The following is a 24,065-nucleotide window of genomic DNA, read 5'->3' as shown; positions in this document are numbered from 1 at the left end:
TGTTATTTTATTCGGATGAGCTCAACTTTCTTCATTAAAGCCAGACAATTCCACTACCTCTTCTTTCCATTATTTAATTTGTTTTTGTAAATTTTCCAATTACCGCAGGCACTCGCAAGCCCCCAAAAGTGGCCAGTTTAGGCTGGTGCTTATTTCACTTGATCAGCGCATTTAAAAAACGAATATTTGAATATTCAATCGAATCCAAGTTGGAATAATCAAATATTAAATTAATTGAGCATGCACAGCCCTATAGTCATTACAGTCTTACTCTATTCTAAGTCCCATCTTCCTTCTGTTTGTAAATCAAAATAATCAACAGACCAACAATCAAAAATCTAAATCAACCTGAATTCATGCTGTACTTACTGGTTCTGTAGGTGATGTTCATATTGATATTTTTGCCGACTTGAAGAATGAACTCGATATCGCGATTGCTGACACCGGGCGATGTCATCAGATTGATCATTGTCAAGTACAAATCATCATTGGAAGACAGGTTGAATGTGTACTCGTAATTCATCGACAGCTTATCTGCAAATCGGACAGATGATCAGAAAATATCAAAGGACTTGAAGATGAAATTAAACCAAAGCTGCTTTACAGTGTCAAATATGATCTATTTGTTAAAAGTCATAATTTTTGATCTTATTTATTCCATTCAAAGTAGGCTTCACACTTTCCAATTCGTAAATTCATACATCTATAATGTTCCTGCAGATAAAGCCCTAACGTAGCTTCATAATTTTTTTTTATCCTTGTTACAAATTTAAATTCACAAGATTCATTGTTATTTTATTGTAATATTATCCCACTTAAAATTGTAATGTTATTGTTTAGGGCCAACACAGCAACAAAAATTTGCGGTCTATTATTTTTATTCCATTCAGGGCATAGATATTTGCACAAAATATATTCTGCCTTTGACAAAAGATCCTGCCCAATAGGCTTTCTAATATTCATTTGAAAATATGTTTCATGTAAAATTTGTATCATTGGCTCTTGAAGCAAATTAAAATTTGTTAGTTAGGGACACAAAGCATCCAGACAGAAAAGTGGTTGCAGACAAACAGACCGGGTGACTTACAGTAACAAGTTCCACTATTTAGAGGGTTGCCATAGTAGTTTTGTTGAATGTCACAGCTGTAAAAATAAAACAAACAAAAGAGAAGATTTTTGTACAACTATTTCAGGTACGGAATATTTTAGCATTGAGATGAAAAGTTCAAGTATGATTGGAGATCCAAGTACCAACAAGGATGAACATTCACGCAAACGGATAAAACAGTTGAAGATATACGAGTCGTTCTATAAATTTAGCGTCCGAAGTGTGACATGTTTGCTGTCCCTGTTACCTTGGAACTTTCTAATTTGCCATTCAAGTATCATTAAGAATGACTTCATTTGTTGAGTAGTTTGCTATTTATAATCACTCTTGGAGGATGACTGCATTTTGACTAGTAATTCAAAATGTTTAAAGTAATAATTCAACAGCTAAACGTGGGCCGCTTTTTTTCAGTTGGTGTCTCATTCAAAAGTGAATAACTATTGTATTGCAAGAAAAAATAGCAATTTAGAAATGGAATCCATTTTTCAGGGTGAAACTTGAAAACAGCACGGGGAATCGTCTTTACTGTTACGTGAATTACCTGTCACAGGTAGGCCCAGTCACGCCTTTGGTATTACAGTAACATCTTCCTCCGTAATTGTCACACAATGTTCCATGATTGTTGCACTCACACGGCGTGCAGGAACCACCATTTAACGCGTCGCCAAAGTAACCTTCCGCACAGATTTCACACTCTGGGCCTACAACAAAAAATGACATCACAACATGGTCACATTATTACCTACCGGTACTGTGCAACTAATTTTCTTCAATTTCATTCTTAATTTGAGGGATACAGTTTATCTGAATTGGTAAATGAATGTTTGATATGTTTCTACAAGTCCGAGTCCACTATTTTCTGCATTTTGGAAGTACCTTCAGCTGGACATGTTAAATATTGTATGCCTCGTTGTATTACCAATGCCCTTTTTTTCTGTTTGAAGACGTTACGAGCTTTAAGAAGTTCAACCTCCTAAGAAGGAAACAATAAAATTCCCCTTTTATTTCAACGATAGTACCTGTGGTATTGTTCTGGCAGTTTTCACATATGGACGTAGTTTCATTCACACATCGACTGTGTCCATTACACTGGCATGCTGGGTAAAAAAAGAGAGGAAACAAAAACAGAAAACAAACAAATGGATATTGGGATAAACAAAAAAAGAAATGGCAACTTAAAACACCGATTCAACAAAATCACCTCCAACAATACTAGCCTGTATCTAAGACATCAATAACCATGATGAGTCTAGTCATCTAAAAAGCCCATATATAATTTTATTTAATGCAATCCTTGAAAATGCAGCTTTGTGTCTCATTTAACTTTATTTCCAATCTCAAAAAATTAGATGAAAATACAACCACCCAAAGGTATGAGAATGATGAGAAAAAAATGGAGGCTTTCAACATCAATCCTTGATCAATGTGCATTGAGTAGTCAATGTTATAGCCACCAAACACTTATTTCTAATCTTGCATTCTACATGAAATGTTCAGTGTCATAATGCAATTTACATCCGTTTCTAATTTGAACATTTATTCTTCACACAGGTGTTGCATCTGTTCTAAATAATTGGTACTCAACAACTCACAAACAAGGGAATATTTGAAGTTCATTTACACAGCTAGCCGTGTTTGATTTCTGTTGGAGGTGCATGCAAGATCTACTATTTTCAAGCTTTGATTGTTGGGAGGTTTCTATCAATAATAAAAACTGGAAGGGATAATAATAAGGGGACAACCAAATCCACATTGTATACATAAATGAACTACATTGGAGCACAAAGACAGTGTACAACATGGGGTGCAAATGTGCTGTTCTTGAAGATGTCAATGCCTATAACCTCCGTAAAATTGAATTTTAGTTCAGAATTGGGTGGAATTCATGATTGATAACAACCTTTTCAAATTCTACACCTTTTTGATTTTGTCAAGTTTTTTTTAAAAGCATTATTATTCTACCAATACCATTCCATCAGTGATATCTTCATGGAAAGTTAGTAGAACACATCTGATACAATGACAATGTGTCACATGACAGTTTGTCACATGACAATGTGTCACGTGACAGCATTCTGTTGTTAATTTCATACAACGACCAACACTCAGTTTTACAAGCATGCATGTTACTTGATACTTGGCAACATTTTTATCCAATGGAATAACTCATTCTGCAGAACATCTCAAAAACAGAAAGCCGAAAGTTGTGTACTCACATGGACAGTCAAAGAAAAACCAACTCTCGGCCGGACAGAGTCCCATATCCACCACTGCGTCACCAGCGTCATCCACCTTGACTGGGCCGGTTAGACTGCCCTCTTTGCACGTACCTATACCGGTCATGTCACCCGAGTCGCACCATCCACAGTGTGGATCTTCATGGCAACTATCGCAGGTCTGATATAACGAACAGTTGGTCACTGAAATAAGAAACGATCACGCAAAAATTAATCAAATGATTAACTCAGTGGACGGACTCCCCATGACCCGGACGCGAGAAAGATTATTGTGAGCATGCGCATGCCTAAAATGTTTGCCCCAACTTCGAATTGAATTGAGTTTTGCACGGCAACTGCTTGACATGTAAGACAGCAGGCCTTACTTGTGAATTGACTTGACAATTGTCTTGTGAATTGTCTAGTGAATCGTCTTGTGTATTGTCTTGTGAATTGTCTTGTGAATTGTCTTGTGAATTGTCTACTGACTTGTCTTGTGAACTGTCATGTGAATCGTCTAGTGAATCGTCATGTGAATTGTCTTGTGAATTTTCTAGTGAATTGTCTTGTGAATTGTCTAGTGAATCGTCTTGTGCATTGTCTTGTGAATTGTCTTGTAAATTGTCTTGTAAATTGTCTTGTGAGTTGTCTTGTGAATTTTCTAGTGAATTGTCTAGTGCATTGTCTAGTGAATCGTCTTGTGCATTGTCTTGTGAATTGTCTTGTAAATTGTCTAGTGAATTGTCTTGTGCATTCCCTTGTGAATTGTCTTGTGAATTAATTGTCTTGTAAATTGTCTTGTGAATTGTCTAGTGAATTGTCTTGTGCATTCTCTTGTGAATTATCCTGTGAATTGTCTTGTGAATTGTCCAGTGAATTGTCCTGTGAATTGTCTTGTGAATTGTCTTGTGAATTGTCTAGTGAATCGTCTTGTGCATTGTCCTGTGAATTGTCTTGTGATAGTCTAGTGAACTAGCAGAGACAACCCACCTGGGCAGTTTTTCTGATTGGTGTGCCACTCCCAGCACAGTCCATATGGGAAGGACGTAATGTAGGAATTGGAGTTGATACAGCGCTGCTGGTTGCTACACCACATACATGAAGCTTCCCCCAGACAGGAACGACAGCTTGAAATGTCATCACAGGAGATGCCACAATCACTTTTAGAACCTTCAAATAAAAAACAAAGACAAACAATGGTTAGCTTCTGGATGCCCATTTGAAAATGTCTAACTCCTGTAAGTACCAAGCAATCCACAGTAGCACTATATAACCGTAACCGCCTTGAATCCTTCGGAATCCTCTTTGCCAAAGTGGAGGAATTTGGAGGATTGAGGTTATGGCAAAAGTGCGTCACTGATTTCGTAGGATACACTTGTCAAGGTCTTGGGCCGGACCTTGTGTTGTTTTTGCTCAGCCATGCATAAATATAGGCCTGGATTATGCTTGAAATCCTCCGCACTGCTCCAGGATGTCACTGGCCAAGCCTCAGCCTATTGACAGTCACTGCCGCAGGATTTTGCAGGATTCAGGCAGTGGTCACCCTTCCACGGACCATATTCAAGAAATAATGGAGGAATTTGCAGGATTGAGGCAAAAAGGCCTAGGGGGGTAGGGTTAAGACTTTATTTCAGAATGTCGATTCTCCCCACTCTGTCTGGAATGCCTTTGCCATCCACTGGCATTTTTTTCGCCAAGCACTGGCTGGTAAACTATGGGAACAGGATTCTTTAAACACAACCGAAGTCAGGAACAATTCTGAAAAAACATCAAGATATCAGGAAAAAAACAAAAAAATATCAACCCTTGATTTGTTGATAAAAGACAATCCCTCGTACATACCTCCGCCATAACTCTGACACTCGTTATCATTCCATCTGCACCCTTCCTGGTCATTGCATAATCTGCAGTTCTTAAACGGGCCACATACAGAGACCGAACAGAAGATATCATGCTGGTCGGAAAACAGAACAAAAAAGAGGAAAAATCTGTCCAGTTAATCAAAAACATACGTCAATTTCATTAAGAGTTCATTGTTTCTGAGTTGAATGAACGGCAAAACTAAATAGAGGCCCCTAAGAATATGAGAGTTTATCAGTTGTTGGAAGCCATTTCAATAGGAACAAGAGAAGAACACAGATAGACCTACCCGGCTATCGCACTCCGACAGGTGTTTGCATTCACTATTACACCAAGCACACCCTGGCGCCAGCTGGCAGTGTGTGCAGTCACCAATCCCAATGCAATCTGGACCTGTGAAACAGACAAGACAGTTTCTCAGTTTCAAAAAGAAACACATTTTGATTATGAAATATGAAATAACCTTAGAGCCATGTGGTTAGGGTTCGTGACTCATGATCAGAGGGTCAGGGGTTGGAATCCAGCTGCTGGCCATATGTTGTGTCCTTGGGCAAGCCACTTTATCCCTACTTCCCTCTCTCCAACCAGGAGTATAAATGGATACCAGCATTAGCTGGGGAGTAACCTGCTATGGACTAGGGGGATAGAAATAATGTTTATGTTAAGGAAACTGGAGATAAATGCCGGTCTGATGAGCCTTATTAGCTCCTGGCAGACTTTATTTTTTATTTACAGTTATCCTTGTTTTTCCTTACAATGTCATCGCAAATACTCACCCAATGGAATGTTGGGGCAATGCTCTGAGGACGTGTTCCCTGGTTCTACTTCAAACTGGTCCCTGAGTATACACTGGTCATCGTCATCATCCCACTGGCATGACAATCCAGGTGTGATCTCCAGGCAGAGAGTTTCATTGGTACGCGCCGAGCAGTTACCTACAGAGGAATTAATAGAGGGGATTAAGAATGTGAAATATTGTATATTTTGCAAAACCCTTTTTAATTTTTTTTCAAATCGAGTTACCAAATCCTTTGAGGTAATCCTCTGTGGAGTATGGAAAACACTTCACTGCCCTGGACAATTCTTTTGTGTGGTTAAGCTCAGGGCAAGCAGGCAGATTCAGTCACGCTTCACTGCTCTCCACAGTGCCGTCTTTTTTGTGCAGTGACTCTCTGTGTGACACAGTTACTTTAAAACTTCATATCCCTTCACCTGAAACTGACCTGCAGTACTGCCTATGCACTGCCATAGTCAGTTAGAAATTGATTTAAGCTACACCAACACAACACACTTGTTAAACAAAAAAAGTCATCCATGAATTTTAAAAATCCAATCAACCTCAAACTTGTATCCCACTGACCACTTGCTCAATCCACATAATAGTACACAGTTCAACAGAGGTGTTAAATGGTTCTTTGTTGAACCTCTGAAGTTGAACAATAAACATCAGGAAGGATTAAGACCACAGCCTATTGTTAGAAGTTTAACAATGCTGGTAAGTAAACAAGCTAAGGAAATTAAGGTTTTTATGGCTGGACACTTAGGATTATCCATGACTAACTGTTCACAGTAACTTCTCAATTAAGGAACAGAGCGTGCAAGTTGACCTCATTAACCTGCAAGATTGTACAATAATACAACACATCCGGGCACCATGTATAAGATAGATCTGCATCATGTTGAACATCTTATTTTGTGCACTAGGCTTAATATCCAGTCAAGGGCAATAATTGGGCTTTGCGAAAGAAAAGAAAGCATTTCAATTCAAAACATAATGAAATGATGATTGTGATGAAATGGAAAACTTTGACCTAAACTTCCTTTTGATCGATCACGCAGACATCAATTGGGCACATTCTAACACGGGAGTCTGTGACTAGATTAGTCATTGTTTGGTACCAACATGTGCAGACAACAATTGGAAACATTCTAGCACAGGAGTCTGTGACTAGACTAGTCAGTGTTTGCTACCAACATGTTCATATAAAAATAAACTCAATTTTGAAATTTTGTTGGAAAAGATGAACGGTGTTAACGGTACTGATTGGAGAACTGACCTGGGTGGTAAACAACGATGTTATCTTGCATCACTCCTGTGAAACCACTGTAGATGAAGATGTTATCGTCGTAAACAAACGACGCATGGCCATATCGTGGGATATCCGGAGATATAGTCGCGTCTGAAGGAATAGTACTCCATGATTGACAGCCTGAAACAATGGATGACAATAAACAATTAATCCATTACCACCTGCACTGGAAATGCATTGTATTTCATTAAACAACACCTGAGCAAATCCCTGTCATCTAATTGGTAGGTTGTTGATCACATGTCATTGAATTATTCGTCCCATTCACGGCCCGGCCGCATGCAAAAATAGAAGTTCTAATCCAAGGTAAACAGAACTTCCACTGTAGTATCACTACTGGTGGATCTGACCAATCAGATGACGAAGATTTATCCAGGCGTTGTATAAAACAAGTCATGAACGTGTCACATTTTGTGCAATGGATAGAATAATTTCATTCAGTGATAGATGGAATGATCTGAAATTATTCTTGCCACTGTACTCATAAATATTCATTATTTCTATATTATTTCCCTGATGAATACATACAACCATACAGTGTTGGGATGATTTTTAGTGGTACAGTGAGTAACAGACAGGGCGGTTTGGGGCGGTACAGGGACAAAAGGGTTAATCTGCAGATACAGAGGTCCTACGAACTCAATCATATCAGTAATATGAAAATGAATAAACTGCTACAAACTGCTTGCTGACTGGATTGACCTGAAATATACACAACTCAAAACAAAAGTAGACAGCCTAACGTTTCGATTCCAGCAGAATCTGTATCATGTCTAGCAGAATCTTTGTAACGTCAGAAATGTTAAAATCCCGAAAAAATCTCAATGATATGACATCACAAAACAGAAAATATTCACATTAAAATGTTTTTAACAGTAATATAATATTTGAAATGCGAGGATGTAAGATAATCAAAACACAGAATGGCAAACACAACAAGAAGATCTTAAACCCCAAGCTTCAATTTTTTTTTCACAAAATGAAAATAAATGTCACTGATAGATGTATACTCACTGATATGATAAGCCAAGAAGTCATTGGAGAAACATTTTGCTCCCGTGTACTGTACTGAGTCTGTGTGTGTATTGCCGCCATACACAAACATGATGTCGTTGAGAATGACTGCCGAGTGTAGAAACCTGGGCTGAAGGCTGGATGGTAAGACACGCCTGTAAAAGAGAGAGATAGGGTACAAGACTGTTGGTGGAGCCATGGGGGTGCATCGAGACTTGCATATAGGGGACAGAGAGTCAGGGTACAAGACTGTAAGTGGAACCATGTGGGTTGCACTAAGACTGCCTATAAAGGACAGAGAGTCAGGGTACAAGACTGGTAGTTGAACCACGGGGATGACACTAAGACTTTCCCATGGAAGACAGAGAGTCAGGGTATAAGACTGTTACTGGAACCACAGGGGTTACACTAAGACTTGAAAATAGAGAACAGAGAGTCAAGGTACAAGACTTGTTAGTGGAACCAGAGGAGGTGCAGTTTGAATACATACCATTCCTTCTTAGCTAAGTCATACTGATACAGGTCGTCTGTCAAATCAGTCTGGGCAGCTGTGGGCACAAATCCTCCATGGATGTAGACTATATTCCTGATTGGATCCATGGCGCTGGAGTGACCATACGTTCCAAGAGGTTGTGCACCTGTTGTTCTGGCTATGGTCCAAGTTTGGTTGACTGTGAAAAGGACAGTGCAGACCAGATTTAGTAATGTAATTTATTGGGTTTTTATTTTTTAGAATAGTCGTCAGAATATTTTTAAAAGCGTACCTCACAAAGACAATTCTAAATCCTAAATGTAGCATTTGTCCATTTCTGGCTGATGCCGTTTTTTGCTTGGTTAAAGGCATATAGGATCATTTGCGGAAGTAAAGATTGCTAGAGACAAAATCATGTTTCGTTATCAAAAGATTGTGCATGGCTTCTCACAGTTTTCTCAAAAAGCGTAATATCCACTGAGCTGAAAATTCACCAGGTTAAGCTTTGAGATACTATCGCTAGAAAAAATAGCAATATAGAAAAGGAATCTAATTTTTGAGGGATGAAATTCGAAAAAAAGCACCGGGAACGCAACTTAATGAAAATAAATTAGAAGCACAAATTACTCACTAAAGTTATACTCCTGAACCACGCTGAGGTAGCCATACTTGGGACTATATCCAAACATGACCACCATGGTGTCTTCATACAGGACCGCTGTGTGCCCCTCCACGGGTAAGGGAGTACCATCCAACGTTACATTGGACATCCATGTAGATGACGTAATGTTGAATACATGCAGTTCACCAACAACTTGACTCCCGTGAAGTGAGCCTCCATACATGTAAATGGCATCCTGGGAAAGAATCAAAACATGATTATAATTCTCACTAAAATAAAAAGAATAGGATGTAGCATTTTTGCCTTAAAATAATTATACATGTAGATAAATCAATTGTTTTTTTAATGACATTACAATATAATGACACCATTGCAAAAAAAAAGATCAAAAACAAAAAACAGATTAAATGAGTCAATTTCACACAAATACCAAACAGAAATCTGACAAAATAAACTGTAAATATTTCTAAATTTATAAGACCCATGTTCTGTGGACGTAGGGACTGTGTAAATCTAACCTCATAAAGAACTGCCGTGTGACCGTATCTTGTTCGTGGAATGTTTCCAAGTTGAGTTATTTCTTCTGAAGATCCATCGGCTACATTGTATCTAACAGAGAGAAACGGAAAAAAAGACACATAATAGAAATTCTCCAAAACCATCCGTGGATTTACAACTCCGAACTGAACTTCTTGAAAATTGCTATTTAATGTTAAGCTTGTGGACAACTCAAGGCAGGAATAAAGAACGACTGCAAAACAGAAAACCGGAATGCTCTAGACACTGCATGTTGTTTCATCGTACTCCTACATCTTAAGGACAGTAAAATTCCATGACTTTTTCATGACTTTTTCATGACCAAATTATAAAAAATCCATGGCCTAGTTCATCAAAGTGCAGATCAAACCTGTTAAATTTGTACCATGATCAGTGCTTAACCATGTTAACAGAAACAGAAAAACAACATCCTTTGAAAATCAAAATGTTTCTATCAGCTAAATTTGTCACATTTTGTCGCGTATAATAAAAACAGTAAATCAGATACATTCTAATGCAAAATTATGTATACAAGGCATTTAAAAATTAAAATAAATTGGTCCTTACAAAATTCCATGACTTTTGTCATTATTACAAATTTCCCCAACTTTTCCAGGCCTGGAAAATTTAAAATAAAATTCAATGACTTTTCCATGTTTTTCTAGGCCAGGGGAACTTTGACTTTGTGACAGAGTCTGACTGGCTACCATAGTCACCTGATCAAAAGTCGTGTTCTAATTGGTCAATGCTCACTGTTTGAGTGATTGACAGGTATTAACAGTTTATATTCCTACCTGACAATTGTGATGTTGTGTTTGTTGTCAAACTCATAGCCACCGACGACCCAGACTATATTGTCTTGTTGAACCACTGCAGCTGATGCTCTACCATATGCTTTGTCTTCCTCAACTTGCCAATAACCTTCATCTGATACCATACTGCAATCTGATCCTAATTCAAGAAGATACATGTATGATGAAGATATAAAAATAAATCAGATTGTGCAAATGTAATTTTAGAATTACATGTACATGCAAACTCATGTTAATAACCGAATGCAGGAATGTTTGTGTCACAGACATGTCGAAAAAGAACTGACGTTCGCCTGAATTTTCTGACCGTGAATTTGAACGCAATTACCGGGTAGTGATGCTGCATTCTTGCCTTTAATATAGTGATCTAGTGATTGGGCGTGCTTATCTATGTATACATCTCTGACTCAGACAGGAATTCATCAGAGATCCTGACAAGGAACTCAGCAATCTATTTCCTCCCGGATTAATTGCAACGGCTTGACGCCACTTCACATGTTAGGAAGTGATGACTACACAAAGTCACAGAGGAAACAAAACTGCTTTCATCTGAACACAGAATCGTAGTAGCTTAATAAGAAACCACAGTACAAGTACAAGATAATTAAAATGTCTAAAAGTAGTAGTGATAGTGAAATTGTACATGTACATTCAGTTATTTTTTGTTAGCTTATTGTATTTTATCGTCAACTTACCTTTAAATCCCGGTCTACACACACATATCTTCTGGCTGATACTGCATTCCCCATTGTCGCTACAGTTAGCGGGACATGCCGGTGTGTCACAGGCGTAACCAGTCCATTGGGGGTCACAGGTACAGTTTTTATACACCGGATGACACACACCATGATTGGAACATCCCATAGGACAGCCATCCACTCTGTGGCACAATATCATGACGTACAGTATCACAATACATGTACATACAACATTACAGGATTCAAATCGAGATAACGAGGCTTCCCTTTAGAGAATTATCATAGGAATACAGAATTTTTAATGGCAACTGTTAATTCATTCAACAGAAAGCAATTTATTTTCACAGATGTTTGTGATTGGGCATAGTGAAGGTTATGTATACACGTAGCTTGATACAGAAACGATCATTAAAAACATATCTACTACATGTACATGCAGATGTCGCATTATGATAATTGGAGAATATACATAACATGTACGTGTAGTTTGCAGAGACGTACTTCAAAAAAAAAAATTTTGAAAAGAAAAATATGTTTTTTTATTCTGTGTGCATACATTTTTGTTTGTTCAAAATATTTTGATGTGATTGTAATGTCGGTGTCAATTTTCCTCAAATTATAAATCACAAGACCTCTTTAGTGCATGCAATATTTTATAAATACTTAACCGTCTTGCTGTCTGAAAAGTCAGACAGTAAAAAAAATTCCAATCTCTTCCCTGCCATGCCTTTTACACAGGCTAGTCACCAACATTCAGATCACATTTCAAGCAAGCACTGTGACTAGTCAAAGTCAATGAACAGACAAAAGCAGGCAAGTGGTAGGCCCAGTTGGCTTATCAATCGCCTACAGTCAAAGCATAGCTGTTTCAAGTTACATAAACAGTCACAGCCAGTCAATCCTGCTTTTTGTAGGCTGGGAGCTCTTACATGTAACTTGTAGAAACAGTCACTTGATCGAGTTTGACTGAAAGGACAACTTGGCACAGAATGTATGTTTGCAGAGCAGGGTTAATAAGGATATTTTCAAACAATTTCCAGGACATTCCAATCAACCCACCTGTAGGTTATATTAAAACCTTCAAATTTAAAAGCAGCATCGCTGTAGAAGTACAGGAAAGCATAGCCTGATGTGGTAGTGACTTCATGTACGATGTCGACATTGTTATAGCGTATGGGTCCACTGCACCAAGAGAAAAGTTGAACATGAAAACAACCCTGCACTATTACGTGTACTTGGGGTTCACCTACAGCAAGCTAGCGGGTGTTGCTAGTTGTGTTTTTGATCAGTTATATAACAAATGCCACAATCTCACTCATGCTCTATGTGTGTAAAAGGTAAGATCATCCAACTGTTTTGATCATTGTCATCATTATATTTTCAAAACTGCATTAAATAGCCAATTATGTTAGGTAGTTCCATCTGCGTCGAACAATTACTAAACAGCATGTGTGCATTTTCCAACATTACCCTTAGGCCAAAAAAAAAATATTTGGTCTCTGGTCAGACCAAAGTTCCGGAATTGACGCGGGGACGCGGCTGCTTTTTTTTTTTCCAAGCTTGGATTGTACAGACAAGGTGGGGAATTTTTTTGCTTTTTTGGTGTCCTCATGTACATTGGTGTCCTCCATAATTTGCCTTGGTGCTCTCGATCATTTGCCTTGGTGCAATTTCCCATTCCTTGGTGCTCTTTGGTAAAAAAAATTGAGGAGGTACGGCAATAGAGGGCGCTGTTGGAGCTACCGCGGAACATTTTGGAAAAAAAAAAGATTGACGCGCATGATTAAAATTGACGCGCGCGCTGACCAGAGACTGACTTATTTTTTTTTGGGCCTTACATTGCAGATATTTCCTTTTTTTTATAGAACAAACCAAATGGATTGAATTTAAAAACACAACAACACTGTAATCAAGTAATGACAGGATTAAAGAATTTGTATATACATGTAGAATGGGTGTATTGATATGTTTGAAGGCATTCTTTCCAAATCTCACCTAAAAGCTGCGGCTAATGGAGCATAAATGGAGTCTCCATCGAATATGTAGAGATAATCCCAGCTGCACTCAGTAGCAAAACTCTCTAGATATAAGCTGATACTCGTACCTGGCCTGCAAAAAATTCAATAAAACAATCAAATTATTATTAAAATAATAAAAGGGTAAACGTTCATTCTAATTCCACATCTGACATGTCTGACATACATGTATTACTTTGCTTCTTTTGGAAGGCCACATATTAATTTCCTTGTTCAGTATTTATTCATAATATTTTGTTTATTGATCTGCGCAAGGATCCGAACCATGCCACTTATTAGGTAACTCAGCCCACACAGTGAGTATGTGTGTCTATGTTTATCAGATCCTCATTACTGATCGTATCACCTGCATTGGCAGTCATGCGGCTACAGAAGATGTGAATCATGATAAGATATTCAAAGGTCATTCCGGTTGAATAACAAAAACATGTGTCTGGCCGTGCACAACACGTGATAATTAAAAGTTCCAAAATAACATGTTCGTAATATGAAAAAGAATCTTCTATACTTGTACCTTGTTTGAAATCTTAATTATTTCAGACTGTGAAATATATGCACGTGACATTCCAATAAAATATTTAATTACCGTATTTTTATATTTCTGAATGTTATAAAGAACTTTTAAACCAGACACTCTCTTGCGAGACTAGTTGGCTGTTGATTATAAGACGACTGGTCAATGCAGGCCGTCGTATGTTACACCCATAGATGTGAAGTGCTGTGTGCCTACGCACATATCTAATGCTGTCATAACATGCCTACGGGAAGGGCTTTGCTAAACGTCCAACACTTCTGAATAGCAAAGGGTGGTAAGAGGCTGCCCAAGCCCTCTTGATATTTGAATGGCGCCAAGGCATACGTCAGTGTACACTGTATCATATTTTGTGCCAGACATGTCATGCATCATTTGATGCCGATGTCTTCTGGATGTTCGACAACACATGAAGTAGATCGTCACTGCCAAGTTTAATTATAACTGAAGGTTTTTTTTGTCACACATGTTCTTATTAGTCTTGAGGATCAGACATTCTCGTGGGCAGAGCCACGGTGCGAACGTCTGATATATCGTAGCATGTCAATTTTATTGCGACCCCAGGCCAGCCAATCGGAGTGGTCTTTAGAAACAATGACGTCATTTCAATCAGAATTGTGGACTAAGCTGTTGATTGGTCAATTTGGCTGCAATGTTTTTGTAATACAAAAACGGGTTACGGAAGACCCGACAGAAGGCGCCTGCTGAATGGTCAGAATCTCAAAGGCAGGGCACAGTCTTGTTTTGCATTTATAATGAATCGCCGAATCTGCTCGCATACACTGCACTACAGACTCTCGTTACGCAAGAAGATACATGTATTCCATAGACTACTTGTATATTCTTGTACTGGTAGGTTTGAGCATGAAATGCAAATTACAAAAACGTCACAATGAGAAATTTTAATTTGGGGGAGGGGGGGGGGGGGGGAGAAATATGTATTTTGGCTGCTAATTTTTTTTTTCAAGTGCTGTGTCATTACATGCCACACAAACACTCTCAAGCAGACATATTGTGTCCTGAGAGTCACAGCCAATGTCTACTTACATGCCACTATCCACCAACCAGACACATGTCGTGTCCGTGTTATACTGCCCTCGCGAGTCATGAATTGTGCCTGTTGATGCTTCCAATCTGAAACATAAATCAAACAGTGGAGAAAAGGCATTAAGTTTTTTTTTAAATTATATTAATAGTTAATAGTTGACATCCGGGCAGCTTTGCAGAACGAGCAAACCAAAGCCAGTCCAGTCTCTTTGGATGGCACAGTACCCCCAAATAATCCCAACCCAGCTGCCGAATGACCTTTAATGAATCGTGATTAAATTTCACTGACTAGGTTTTAGATTTCACACGGCTGTATGAACACTGGATACGCCCTGTGTGTATGTACATCCCACGCCACTCCGAAACTGTATCATGTATCCAACATGAAGGCTATCAGTTGACATTAGTGTAAGTTGAGGGTTGATGGGATTATTATGTTTCAGCTATGCACATTTTAAACGTAGTATTTCCTCCCATACTCGTAGCTAATATCATCCACATAATATACTGTCTCGAGCCAATATGGCCTAGCTATAGGCTGATGATTATCTCTGGTTTCCTAATTGGACTGACTAAGAATATTTCTGTTGGATGAAATGCAAGTCCATTGCAGGTTACTCCCTGGCCAAATATGTACCCTTTTTATACTCCAGTGGGGGTGAAGTGGCTTGCCCAAGGACACAGCACATGACCAGCAGCTTGATTCGAACCCCTCACCCTCTGATCATGAGTCAAGAACCCTAACCACTTGCCACATACTGCCTTACGTACATGTACATTAATTTTACATGAGAAGCAGTTAATAATTTATGATTCAAACATCAGGCAATTTGATTGAACAAACCCATTCAGTATGACAAGTGCTTCATTATAACACAGTTTTGTTCAACTGCCTGGAACATGTGCAATATTAATAATTCAATCGAATGAATTTTGTATGCTGTGACAAAGTGCTATAGAGCATTGTCGCTTGATTAGTGTGTCATTAAGTCTAGCCGGGTCTACAGCATTACAAGGAAGGACTGAATTGCATGTACAACAGTCATACTAGCCTTACACATATACATGTATACCATTCACAACTGTCATGACTGTAATTGATATGTGCATAATACACACAAGGATAGGATTTATTACAGCACATGTGTTTTCTCTCTCATAAAAAAAAAAAAATCAGTTTTCATAAACTGTAGATGTTGTTATGTACTCACAAGTGTATGCATGACCATTAAGTGGGCTAAAATAAAAGCACACACAACAGCAACTACACAATGAAGAAGGGGAATTAATTGATCAACCATATTTGTAATTTTTAAATTGCGGTAAAATATACATGAAAATGTCTGTTGTAGGAAAGAGTAATATTACAAAGCATTAGGATTTTGTACAAGTTTCCAGATTACTAACATAGGTTTTCCTGGCTATTTTAAAATGTTTATCATTCTAAATCAACGTTTCTATTATTCAAATTCGTCCATTATCATCAATATAATTAAAGTGCACTTACAATGTTTCATTTCGTCTCTTGTCAGACAATTTCAAATCCTGTTTAAGCAAATTCAAACAATGAGCACACGTTTTCGTCCCGGCGTAATCGATTTTGTCTCATCTTTGCCAAACCTTGTTAATATTCAGAAATCAAATTCGTCTAATTGATTTATATAAGACAAATTTGATCTCTGAATGCTGCCATTGGGCAACAGCTTAGACAAATTTGATACATTGTATGTAATGACAAATATTCTCGACCCGGTGACTAAAGTCAGTGACCAAACTTTAAAATTGAATGGTAAATGACTAAATTGGTTTTGGTTAAAGCGTATGAAATTTTTCGTGGACGAAATTGAATGAAATATCTTTTAAAATAGCCGGGAAAACCTATATTATATAATTATAATTTTACATTGGGTTTTGTCCTTTGCTGACGTATTTTGACAATTTACAGCATTCATAAATAATGCCCCTGCATCAATCATATGAATGGAGGGGGCTGTACCGCCATTATTGTCGATCTGTAATCAAGTCATCTTCACCTCCTATAGGCGCACACGCTGAGTCATGAGTTAAGCATTAAATTGCTTATTGAATCCCCGCTCCTGGCAAAACCTGGCCCATCAATGAAGGGACCTGGCATATTAAATTGCCCGACACAGTTTGTAAAGGGTCAAGTTAGAAGCAGGGGAATAAACTCTGTACGATATTCATGTAGCGGAGAAAAAAAAAACTGTGTTTACTTAGACTTAGAGTAATGCCCTAAAAATATCCAGGTACATAAATAGGTAGGTAGGAAAATATTTTATTTTGTAACTTTGTTGTTGTTAATGTTTTATTAGTCGGTCTTACTTTGTTTACTTTAGGATATCTTTAACGTTTTTCTCTTTGATCATGTTGATTGACCAGTTAATATTAACCAATGGCACACAAAAACTCCTACGGGGAAGATTATTTTTTCATATATATATTCAAAATATACTTTATTTTATATTTTTGGCTAAATGTGGCAATGACAATCTTGAGGTCCCAATTTTGGCCAAAAACAAAAAATCCTGATCAGGTTATGGTAAACATACATTTGTTTTGTCTGTATGTGAGATGTGTGTATTTGTACCAAAGCCAATGGTTCGTGAATCTTTATTTCATGAACTACAATTTTCCATTTGTGACAAGCATTAATAGTTTCAATGCTTAAAATCGATTGTCAAATTTTCTGCCACTTTTCATACAAAATTTGCTTTAAAAAAAATCAAATAATATTAATATTAATATTAATATTATCAACTAGAATGTAAACGATTAAATTTCATTACTCAAGTTTTATGGGCTCCGTTCACAAGTACCCCCTCAACGGCAAGAAAGTGAGAGTTGGGGAGACCACTGGGAGAGACATTCGAATGTATTGCTGACAACGCCTGATGTTCACGCTAAGCCACAATAGCGTTTTGCACGCTCAGACTAAAATAAGTCATGCGCGAACCAGTAAGTAAATAAATGCCCTTTCTTGTTCACGTGCAGAGGCCATATCTACATGTATGTGTGAAAATCAGCGTTTGATTCAAGCTACGAATGTAGCTAAATTCTCTTTAAAAACTAGTGATTCCGTTTTCTGGACACATGCATCATGCTGGCAATATACCATGCATCTCAAACTGTGTAATAAAAAGGATGTCCTGTTACAGTATAATCACTTCAAATGCATTATCAGCGCAATTAAGAGTGTAAAGACGGGAGCTTGGCATTCTAAGAGACTTCCTCTCCACGACACCCCAAGGTGAAGACTTTTTACAAAATGCAAATAGAGGCATCTTGGCATGCCGTCTGTGTACATTGTACCTACATGTAACCCCCTCCCCCTTCCCTTATTATGCATCAAGCGTGTAGCATATATTCACAGCCCCAGTTTATTTTGCAAGGTGAAGTGTTTGTATTTAATTACTTGGAGTGAGTGTATTAGATTTGTTCAGGATTAGAATGGTGGATGAAGTCAGCCTGACTGCACAAGATCAATCAGTGTTTGACTGGAAGTGGCAGGGAGTGGATATTGATACAAAGGTAGTACATGTTCATGTACATATCCAGAGCATACAACTGCTGGCAACTTCAGTTGGGAAAAAGCGTACTCTAACTAAATGTTATTCCAAAGTCACAATAGACATGTGCCATTTGCCCAATCATTCTCACTGACCTTGAAAAGGTAGGCCTATTCCTTGAAACATATTGATTTGTTCGCAATATTCATACTTGTAAGATTAAATTTACGCAAAATAGAAAAAAAAATAACATCATAATTTGATGTACAGTAACTTATAGACAGAAACAATGGCAGGATTTGACATACAACTACAGATGACAGTCTGTAGTACGGGCAAGGTCCCGAATCTTTGAAAGTAAATAAAAACGAAAATTGAAAAATTAATGCAGCATACAGAGGGCAAATCATTGCCAGCTTGAAAATGTCAATATTAATAGGGGAAAAAAAGAAAAAAATTACTCAAAGCAGCAATATTTTGTCGGGTTTGCGTTCATGGCAATCACTGTTTGTTTTGTTTTCTGAATTCCCATGGCAAAATTTCCTGAAATCACAGGACTAGTAAACATAGGCCTACACTGTTGACTGAGTTAGATGTAATAGAGATGTTCAAAGACGATGTCACACATATTTTGAACTACAGGCTAATATAGTGCACCTTGCTCTACCGTATCGTGCAACCATGTACCATGTCGCTATAGACACCATACAACTAAGTAAACTACAGGGTTAATCATTGCCTAATTTCTATGTCAACAACTTGAACAGGTACATTGTGTATTATGTATGGACACTCCCTACGGCCTATCATGCTTGAAGTCATGCCATGTTCAGTGCAGGTAGTATGTACAGTGCGTATGTCAAAGCGTATGTATGTATGTAGGCTGCTCTACTTAGTGGATATAACCATGCTTTTCTGTACGTATCCTATATCTTCATCATGCTTATACCTAGAAATTAGGGGTGTGCAAAAACGGGTAGTCCAGGAGCCAGGTACCCGATTGAAAAAACATGGGTACCCTGGTACCTGTTAAATTTTGTCATCAAGAAACCCAACCCAAAAATTCAAATCTTGAAAGTTGCTGTTCACAGTTCAGACTGTTTATGAAGGTCTGCATGATGTATCGTGCATCAATACTGCAGGTGCAAGGTACATGTGTACGGTGGGCTTCGTAGCTACATGTACATGTATAAGGTATAAACTGCAACTTTTGTGATGGTCATAAATGAAACACGTTTGTTTTCCTCAAGTAACCTGGCCTTTTTTCTTTTTCAAATTTCCCACAAGTGACATTCAAAAACTTTCTTTGTCACTGTCTGAGAAGTAACTAAATAATATCTGGCACCCGGTTCTGATGCACAGCACTACTAGAAATTATGATAATTACATGCAGGGAGTTAAAAAGACGAGACCTTTAAGTTATGATAATTTGAAAAGTGCATCTTCACACTGACATGTACTGTAGCAGATACACTAGGGCTGTTCACAACATGGAAAGTGCAAATTATGTACCGTAGCCTTGGATTTTTGATTGGTGATTTGTTCACAATGCAAATTTACACTGTTCTCACCTGTTCAGTAGGGCTACAGAATATTGTCTGTTTTTACACATTTCTAACCGACTGCCAAATTACAGCATTTAGACGGTGTGGAATTTTCATGGAATATAACTGCAACACATTTTAGGTATTTGTTACTGACGCAGTATTTAAGGACTTAGCTTAAAATTCAAAGGGTAAAAACATCTACATACATGTACTGAACAAATGTTTACCCCCCCCCCCCCAACCGCCCTGAATCCTCCAAAATCCTTTTTGCAAATTGGAGGAATTTGCAGGATTGAGGTTACATGGCAAAAGTGCATTGCCGATTTCGGAGTACGCACTGTGTCAAGGTCTTGGGCCGGACCTCGTGTTGTTTATGCTCAGCCGTGCATAAATTTAGTCCTTGATTATACTTGACATCCTCCGCACTGCTCCAGGATGTCACTGCCTCTGCCTCAGCCTATTGACAGTTATAGCCGGAGGATTTTGCAGGATTCAGACAGTGGTCACCCCTCCATGGACCATATTCAAGAAATAACGGAGGAATATGCAGGATTGAGGCTATATGCTATTTTTCCTTGAGGCCAATTGGAGGATTTTGCAGGATTGAGGCTACATCCTAGCAAAAAGGCCTAGGGAGTTAGGGTTATTGTAACGATTGATACACAAATTTATGTATGTGAGGGTTTGAAGAAAGACTGGTTTCTGATTTGAACACACAGACCTTCATTACACATTTAAGATATCCAGGAAAAACATGCAATACAAGAAAATGGGTAAGAAATAACATTATGAGTTAGGAATATGCAAGTAATAGAAAATTAAAAAATTGGCATATGAACTACATGTAAAAAACATATTTCATTTTCAAATGCACTGTGACAAAATATTATAATATGAAAAGGGTATCGGGGTATTTTCAGTAAGGCATGGAAGAAGTCTTTGAGTGTATCAATAAGTGTACAAAGTGTAATCATAGAGCAACGGTGTAACAGGTACAATGGATACATTGGTCATAATAGGCCTACTGCATACATGTGTACATAGGTTTTTTTCACAAAACCTCAAGGTAAAATTGTTGAATAAAATCATTGGAAAATTGTGCATTTTTGACTTTTTTAAAAACCTGCTAGGGGCCTGGTAGCGAATAATTGGGCTCGGGTCATTATCAGCGTCAGGCCCCGGCCCTAGCCGGTTTTAAAGTACTTGTTTTAAACAGCCAAGCACATTCCCTCAAGTGATATCAACACTGTCAGTTTGACTGGTAACATTATATAAGAGAGTGCTCTGGCTCCAATTAAAGAAATAACATTTGAATACTGCAATATTGCAAGCAAACCATGCGGATGGAATTATTGGACCAACAACATCTAGTAACTAAAACAAAAAATTAAGGCAGTAAATATAATTTGTTTGTGAATATTATAATTATAATATTGTTTATAAAGCGTTATAATACTGTTAACCAGTCCCTCATATTTTCTGTTCTTAGCACTGGCACTTCCTCCACTTGTTAATGCTTGTATGCCCATGTACACGATGTACTATCACTGCAACAAACCAAGTTCCGAGTTTCTGTGTCTGAGAGACATCATTTTGTAGTACATTTATAAAAAATTCTCCCTATCATTTGTTAAAACCAATGATGTTCACACAGACTCAACATAAGGGCAAGTAAGTCATGGCTTTATTACAGGACTGATCCCAACAATTGCAGATTACGCACGACGTGCGTGCAGGCTCGTACATGTACACATGTACAATTCATCATTTACGGCGTGCTCAGCACGCGTGTCGTGTGTCACGCCTGTCATCATACAGACTGCACACTATACACTGCATCGTGTGCATGGGTTATCTGCAACTGTATTGAGCATGGACAAAAATTTGTTGGCGAACACGACAATTCATTCAATTCAAATGAAAAAATACAGTATGATACTTGAGGTTATTTCCTTGTTAAGCCAAGAAAAAATATATTGAGTAGGGCCTAAAACATCATGCATGTACGGAAACCAGAATTTTGCCTTTACAGGCTTCTCTTCAGAAACAAAACAAGTGGATATATTTTGCCGAACTAAATTGTGGTAATAACTAATATGTTTAGACTCAGAGCAATTTCCAAAATTTCTTTGGAAAGAATGTTGCAACCTGACGCTGCTTTTTTCTTCATATATCATCTCAATGAAGGTCAGTCATTGCAAAAATGATGATAAAACATGAATCTGGGACTGAACAATTTTGTTTGGAAATATTTTAAAAATTGTCTTGACTCTCCATAGACCCACAACCGCCGATTAAGTAGTGTCTGGTTGCAACATTCTTTCCATCCCCTTCTTTTTTCCAACAGCAACAGACAGTAGGCCTACAAAAATTCCCCCCCCCCAAATTTTTTCAAAAACTATATTCAAGTTACACTTGACTAAATATTAAATGTCAATGTACAAACGCTAAAGTCTCCTTTCATGTTTTCACTTTTACCTTACTTAAAAAACAGGAGAAACCCACGAATGAGTCATTTTTTTACAGCGGAGTCATCGTGATGATTCTTACCGTGCTCTACCGCCGCAGTGATCACACCGATCGCCCGTCCAGCCTTCGTCGCACTCACACGCACCATTCTCGCTACAAACTCCACGATAGCAGTCACAGCTACACCAACATAGTTCAACCATTAAACACAAAACTAGGCATATAAAAATCAGACGACAGCATGACTGTGTCCTAAACTTGGACTTGGCGAAGAGAAATCCCATTAAATTTCGGTCTAACATGTTTGTTTTGGTAAGAATATTGGGTCAGTTTCGGTGCGAAATGTCATCCTTTCTGTAGCGCCAGTCAGCAATATCAGTATGCGCGCGCTATATGCAGTGTGTACGCGAATCGAATGGAATGGAATGACGTACTGAAATCATTTTTTACTTCCTTGACTATCGAGTCTGGCCTACGCGCCCAATTCTAAATACAATGCCAATGTATGAGGCGGAGACTAGATGCAGGTGCGGGGGGGGGGGGGGGGGGGGGTGCGCGGAGGAGATATCGCGATCGATCACGGAAAAATGACATTGCAAGATGGATCGATTTAGGATAACAATTGGGTTTTGTATTGCCTGTGATTCAATTCTGGAATTAAATCCGGTTGGCCGATGCACCATATATGTCGTATATTAGGCCACTGAGCAGTCGGACCATGGAGGTAGATTTATCATTTTTCGAGGGTTGGCAGGAAAATTATTTTGTCCCTCTCCCCCACCTTATTAAATTAACAGCAACAAGACTTCGCGTCTCTCTTTCTCCTTTTTTCCCTCTTTTTTTTTTTTTTTTTTGGTTGCTTTCCGGGGGGGGGGGGGAAGCGCCCCTTTCCCCCCTCCCCCGCCCATGAAGATGATCTTAGTTCATCTTCATTTGAGATGATCTTAGTTGCGATCATTAATTTTGACATGACGATATAAACGTCAAAATTGGGTGCGGGTACCATGGTGGCATAGCCTAGCCCAGTGAAAGGACGGTACGGGACCGGGCTAGCCTAAGGCTGCAAATGCGTCTTTTTGGTTCAATTATTTGGTTAGATGTAGCAAAATCAAATTAGCTTTGGGTGTTTGAGCGTCAACGGCAGCCATTTCACGACGGCATCAACAATACTTTGTGACATTTGTTCCTTTTCTAAATATATTGAGTTGTTAAATTATTACAATGTATTATCTTATTTTATTCATGCCATAAACATGTCACTACAACAAACTGGGCAAATGTTAAGCTTGGTATGTGTACTGCGCTTTCATATCATTGATTTCTTATCATTAAGTATTTTTCTGGCTGAATTTCCTATTTTACTTTTAAGTGAGTTCAAATTTGTAAAGTCCATCAATTAACAGTTTTTTTTTCCAGCTCAACCCTTAACAACCACTCCCCTTTCCAATGATTTCTATTTGGCCCCGTAAACGTACATA

The 24,065-nt window shown here is 38.2% G+C and overlaps 1 protein-coding gene across 3 annotated transcripts in view; it reads right to left on the bottom strand.

Moving 5' to 3' along the window:
• The window catches only part of LOC119739923 (attractin-like), a 30,631-nt gene extending 7,618 nt beyond the window's left edge, over positions 1-23,013 (bottom strand). For 2 of the 3 annotated variants that reach the window (XM_038215061.1, XM_038215062.1), the window contains exons 1-20: positions 22,669-22,961; positions 15,045-15,131; positions 13,425-13,538; positions 12,489-12,611; positions 11,427-11,611; positions 10,714-10,870; positions 9,901-9,991; positions 9,392-9,617; positions 8,779-8,959; positions 8,289-8,443; positions 7,242-7,394; positions 5,961-6,119; positions 5,474-5,577; positions 5,167-5,278; positions 4,315-4,494; positions 3,325-3,528; positions 2,128-2,205; positions 1,650-1,809; positions 1,088-1,143; positions 370-534 (exon numbers count right to left, since the gene is read on the bottom strand). In XM_038215061.1, coding sequence (XP_038070989.1) covers positions 370-534; positions 1,088-1,143; positions 1,650-1,809; positions 2,128-2,205; positions 3,325-3,528; positions 4,315-4,494; positions 5,167-5,278; positions 5,474-5,577; positions 5,961-6,119; positions 7,242-7,394; positions 8,289-8,443; positions 8,779-8,959; positions 9,392-9,617; positions 9,901-9,991; positions 10,714-10,870; positions 11,427-11,611; positions 12,489-12,611; positions 13,425-13,538; positions 15,045-15,131; positions 22,669-22,889 — 2,911 coding nt within the window. In that variant the 5' untranslated portion in view covers positions 22,890-22,961. Of the gene's footprint in view, positions 1-369; positions 535-1,087; positions 1,144-1,649; positions 1,810-2,127; positions 2,206-3,324; positions 3,529-4,314; positions 4,495-5,166; positions 5,279-5,473; positions 5,578-5,960; positions 6,120-7,241; positions 7,395-8,288; positions 8,444-8,778; positions 8,960-9,391; positions 9,618-9,900; positions 9,992-10,713; positions 10,871-11,426; positions 11,612-12,488; positions 12,612-13,424; positions 13,539-15,044; positions 15,132-22,668 lie in introns of all 3 variants that reach the window. The other variant, XM_038215060.1, reaches the window with a different exon arrangement.
• Positions 23,014-24,065: the final 1,052 nt, after the last annotated feature.

Source organism: Patiria miniata, unplaced genomic scaffold (genome assembly GCF_015706575.1).
Source record: "Patiria miniata isolate m_02_andy unplaced genomic scaffold, ASM1570657v1 HiC_scaffold_4, whole genome shotgun sequence".
NCBI lineage: Eukaryota > Metazoa > Echinodermata > Asteroidea > Valvatida > Asterinidae > Patiria > Patiria miniata.
This window is presented reverse-complemented; position numbering and strand designations above follow the sequence as displayed.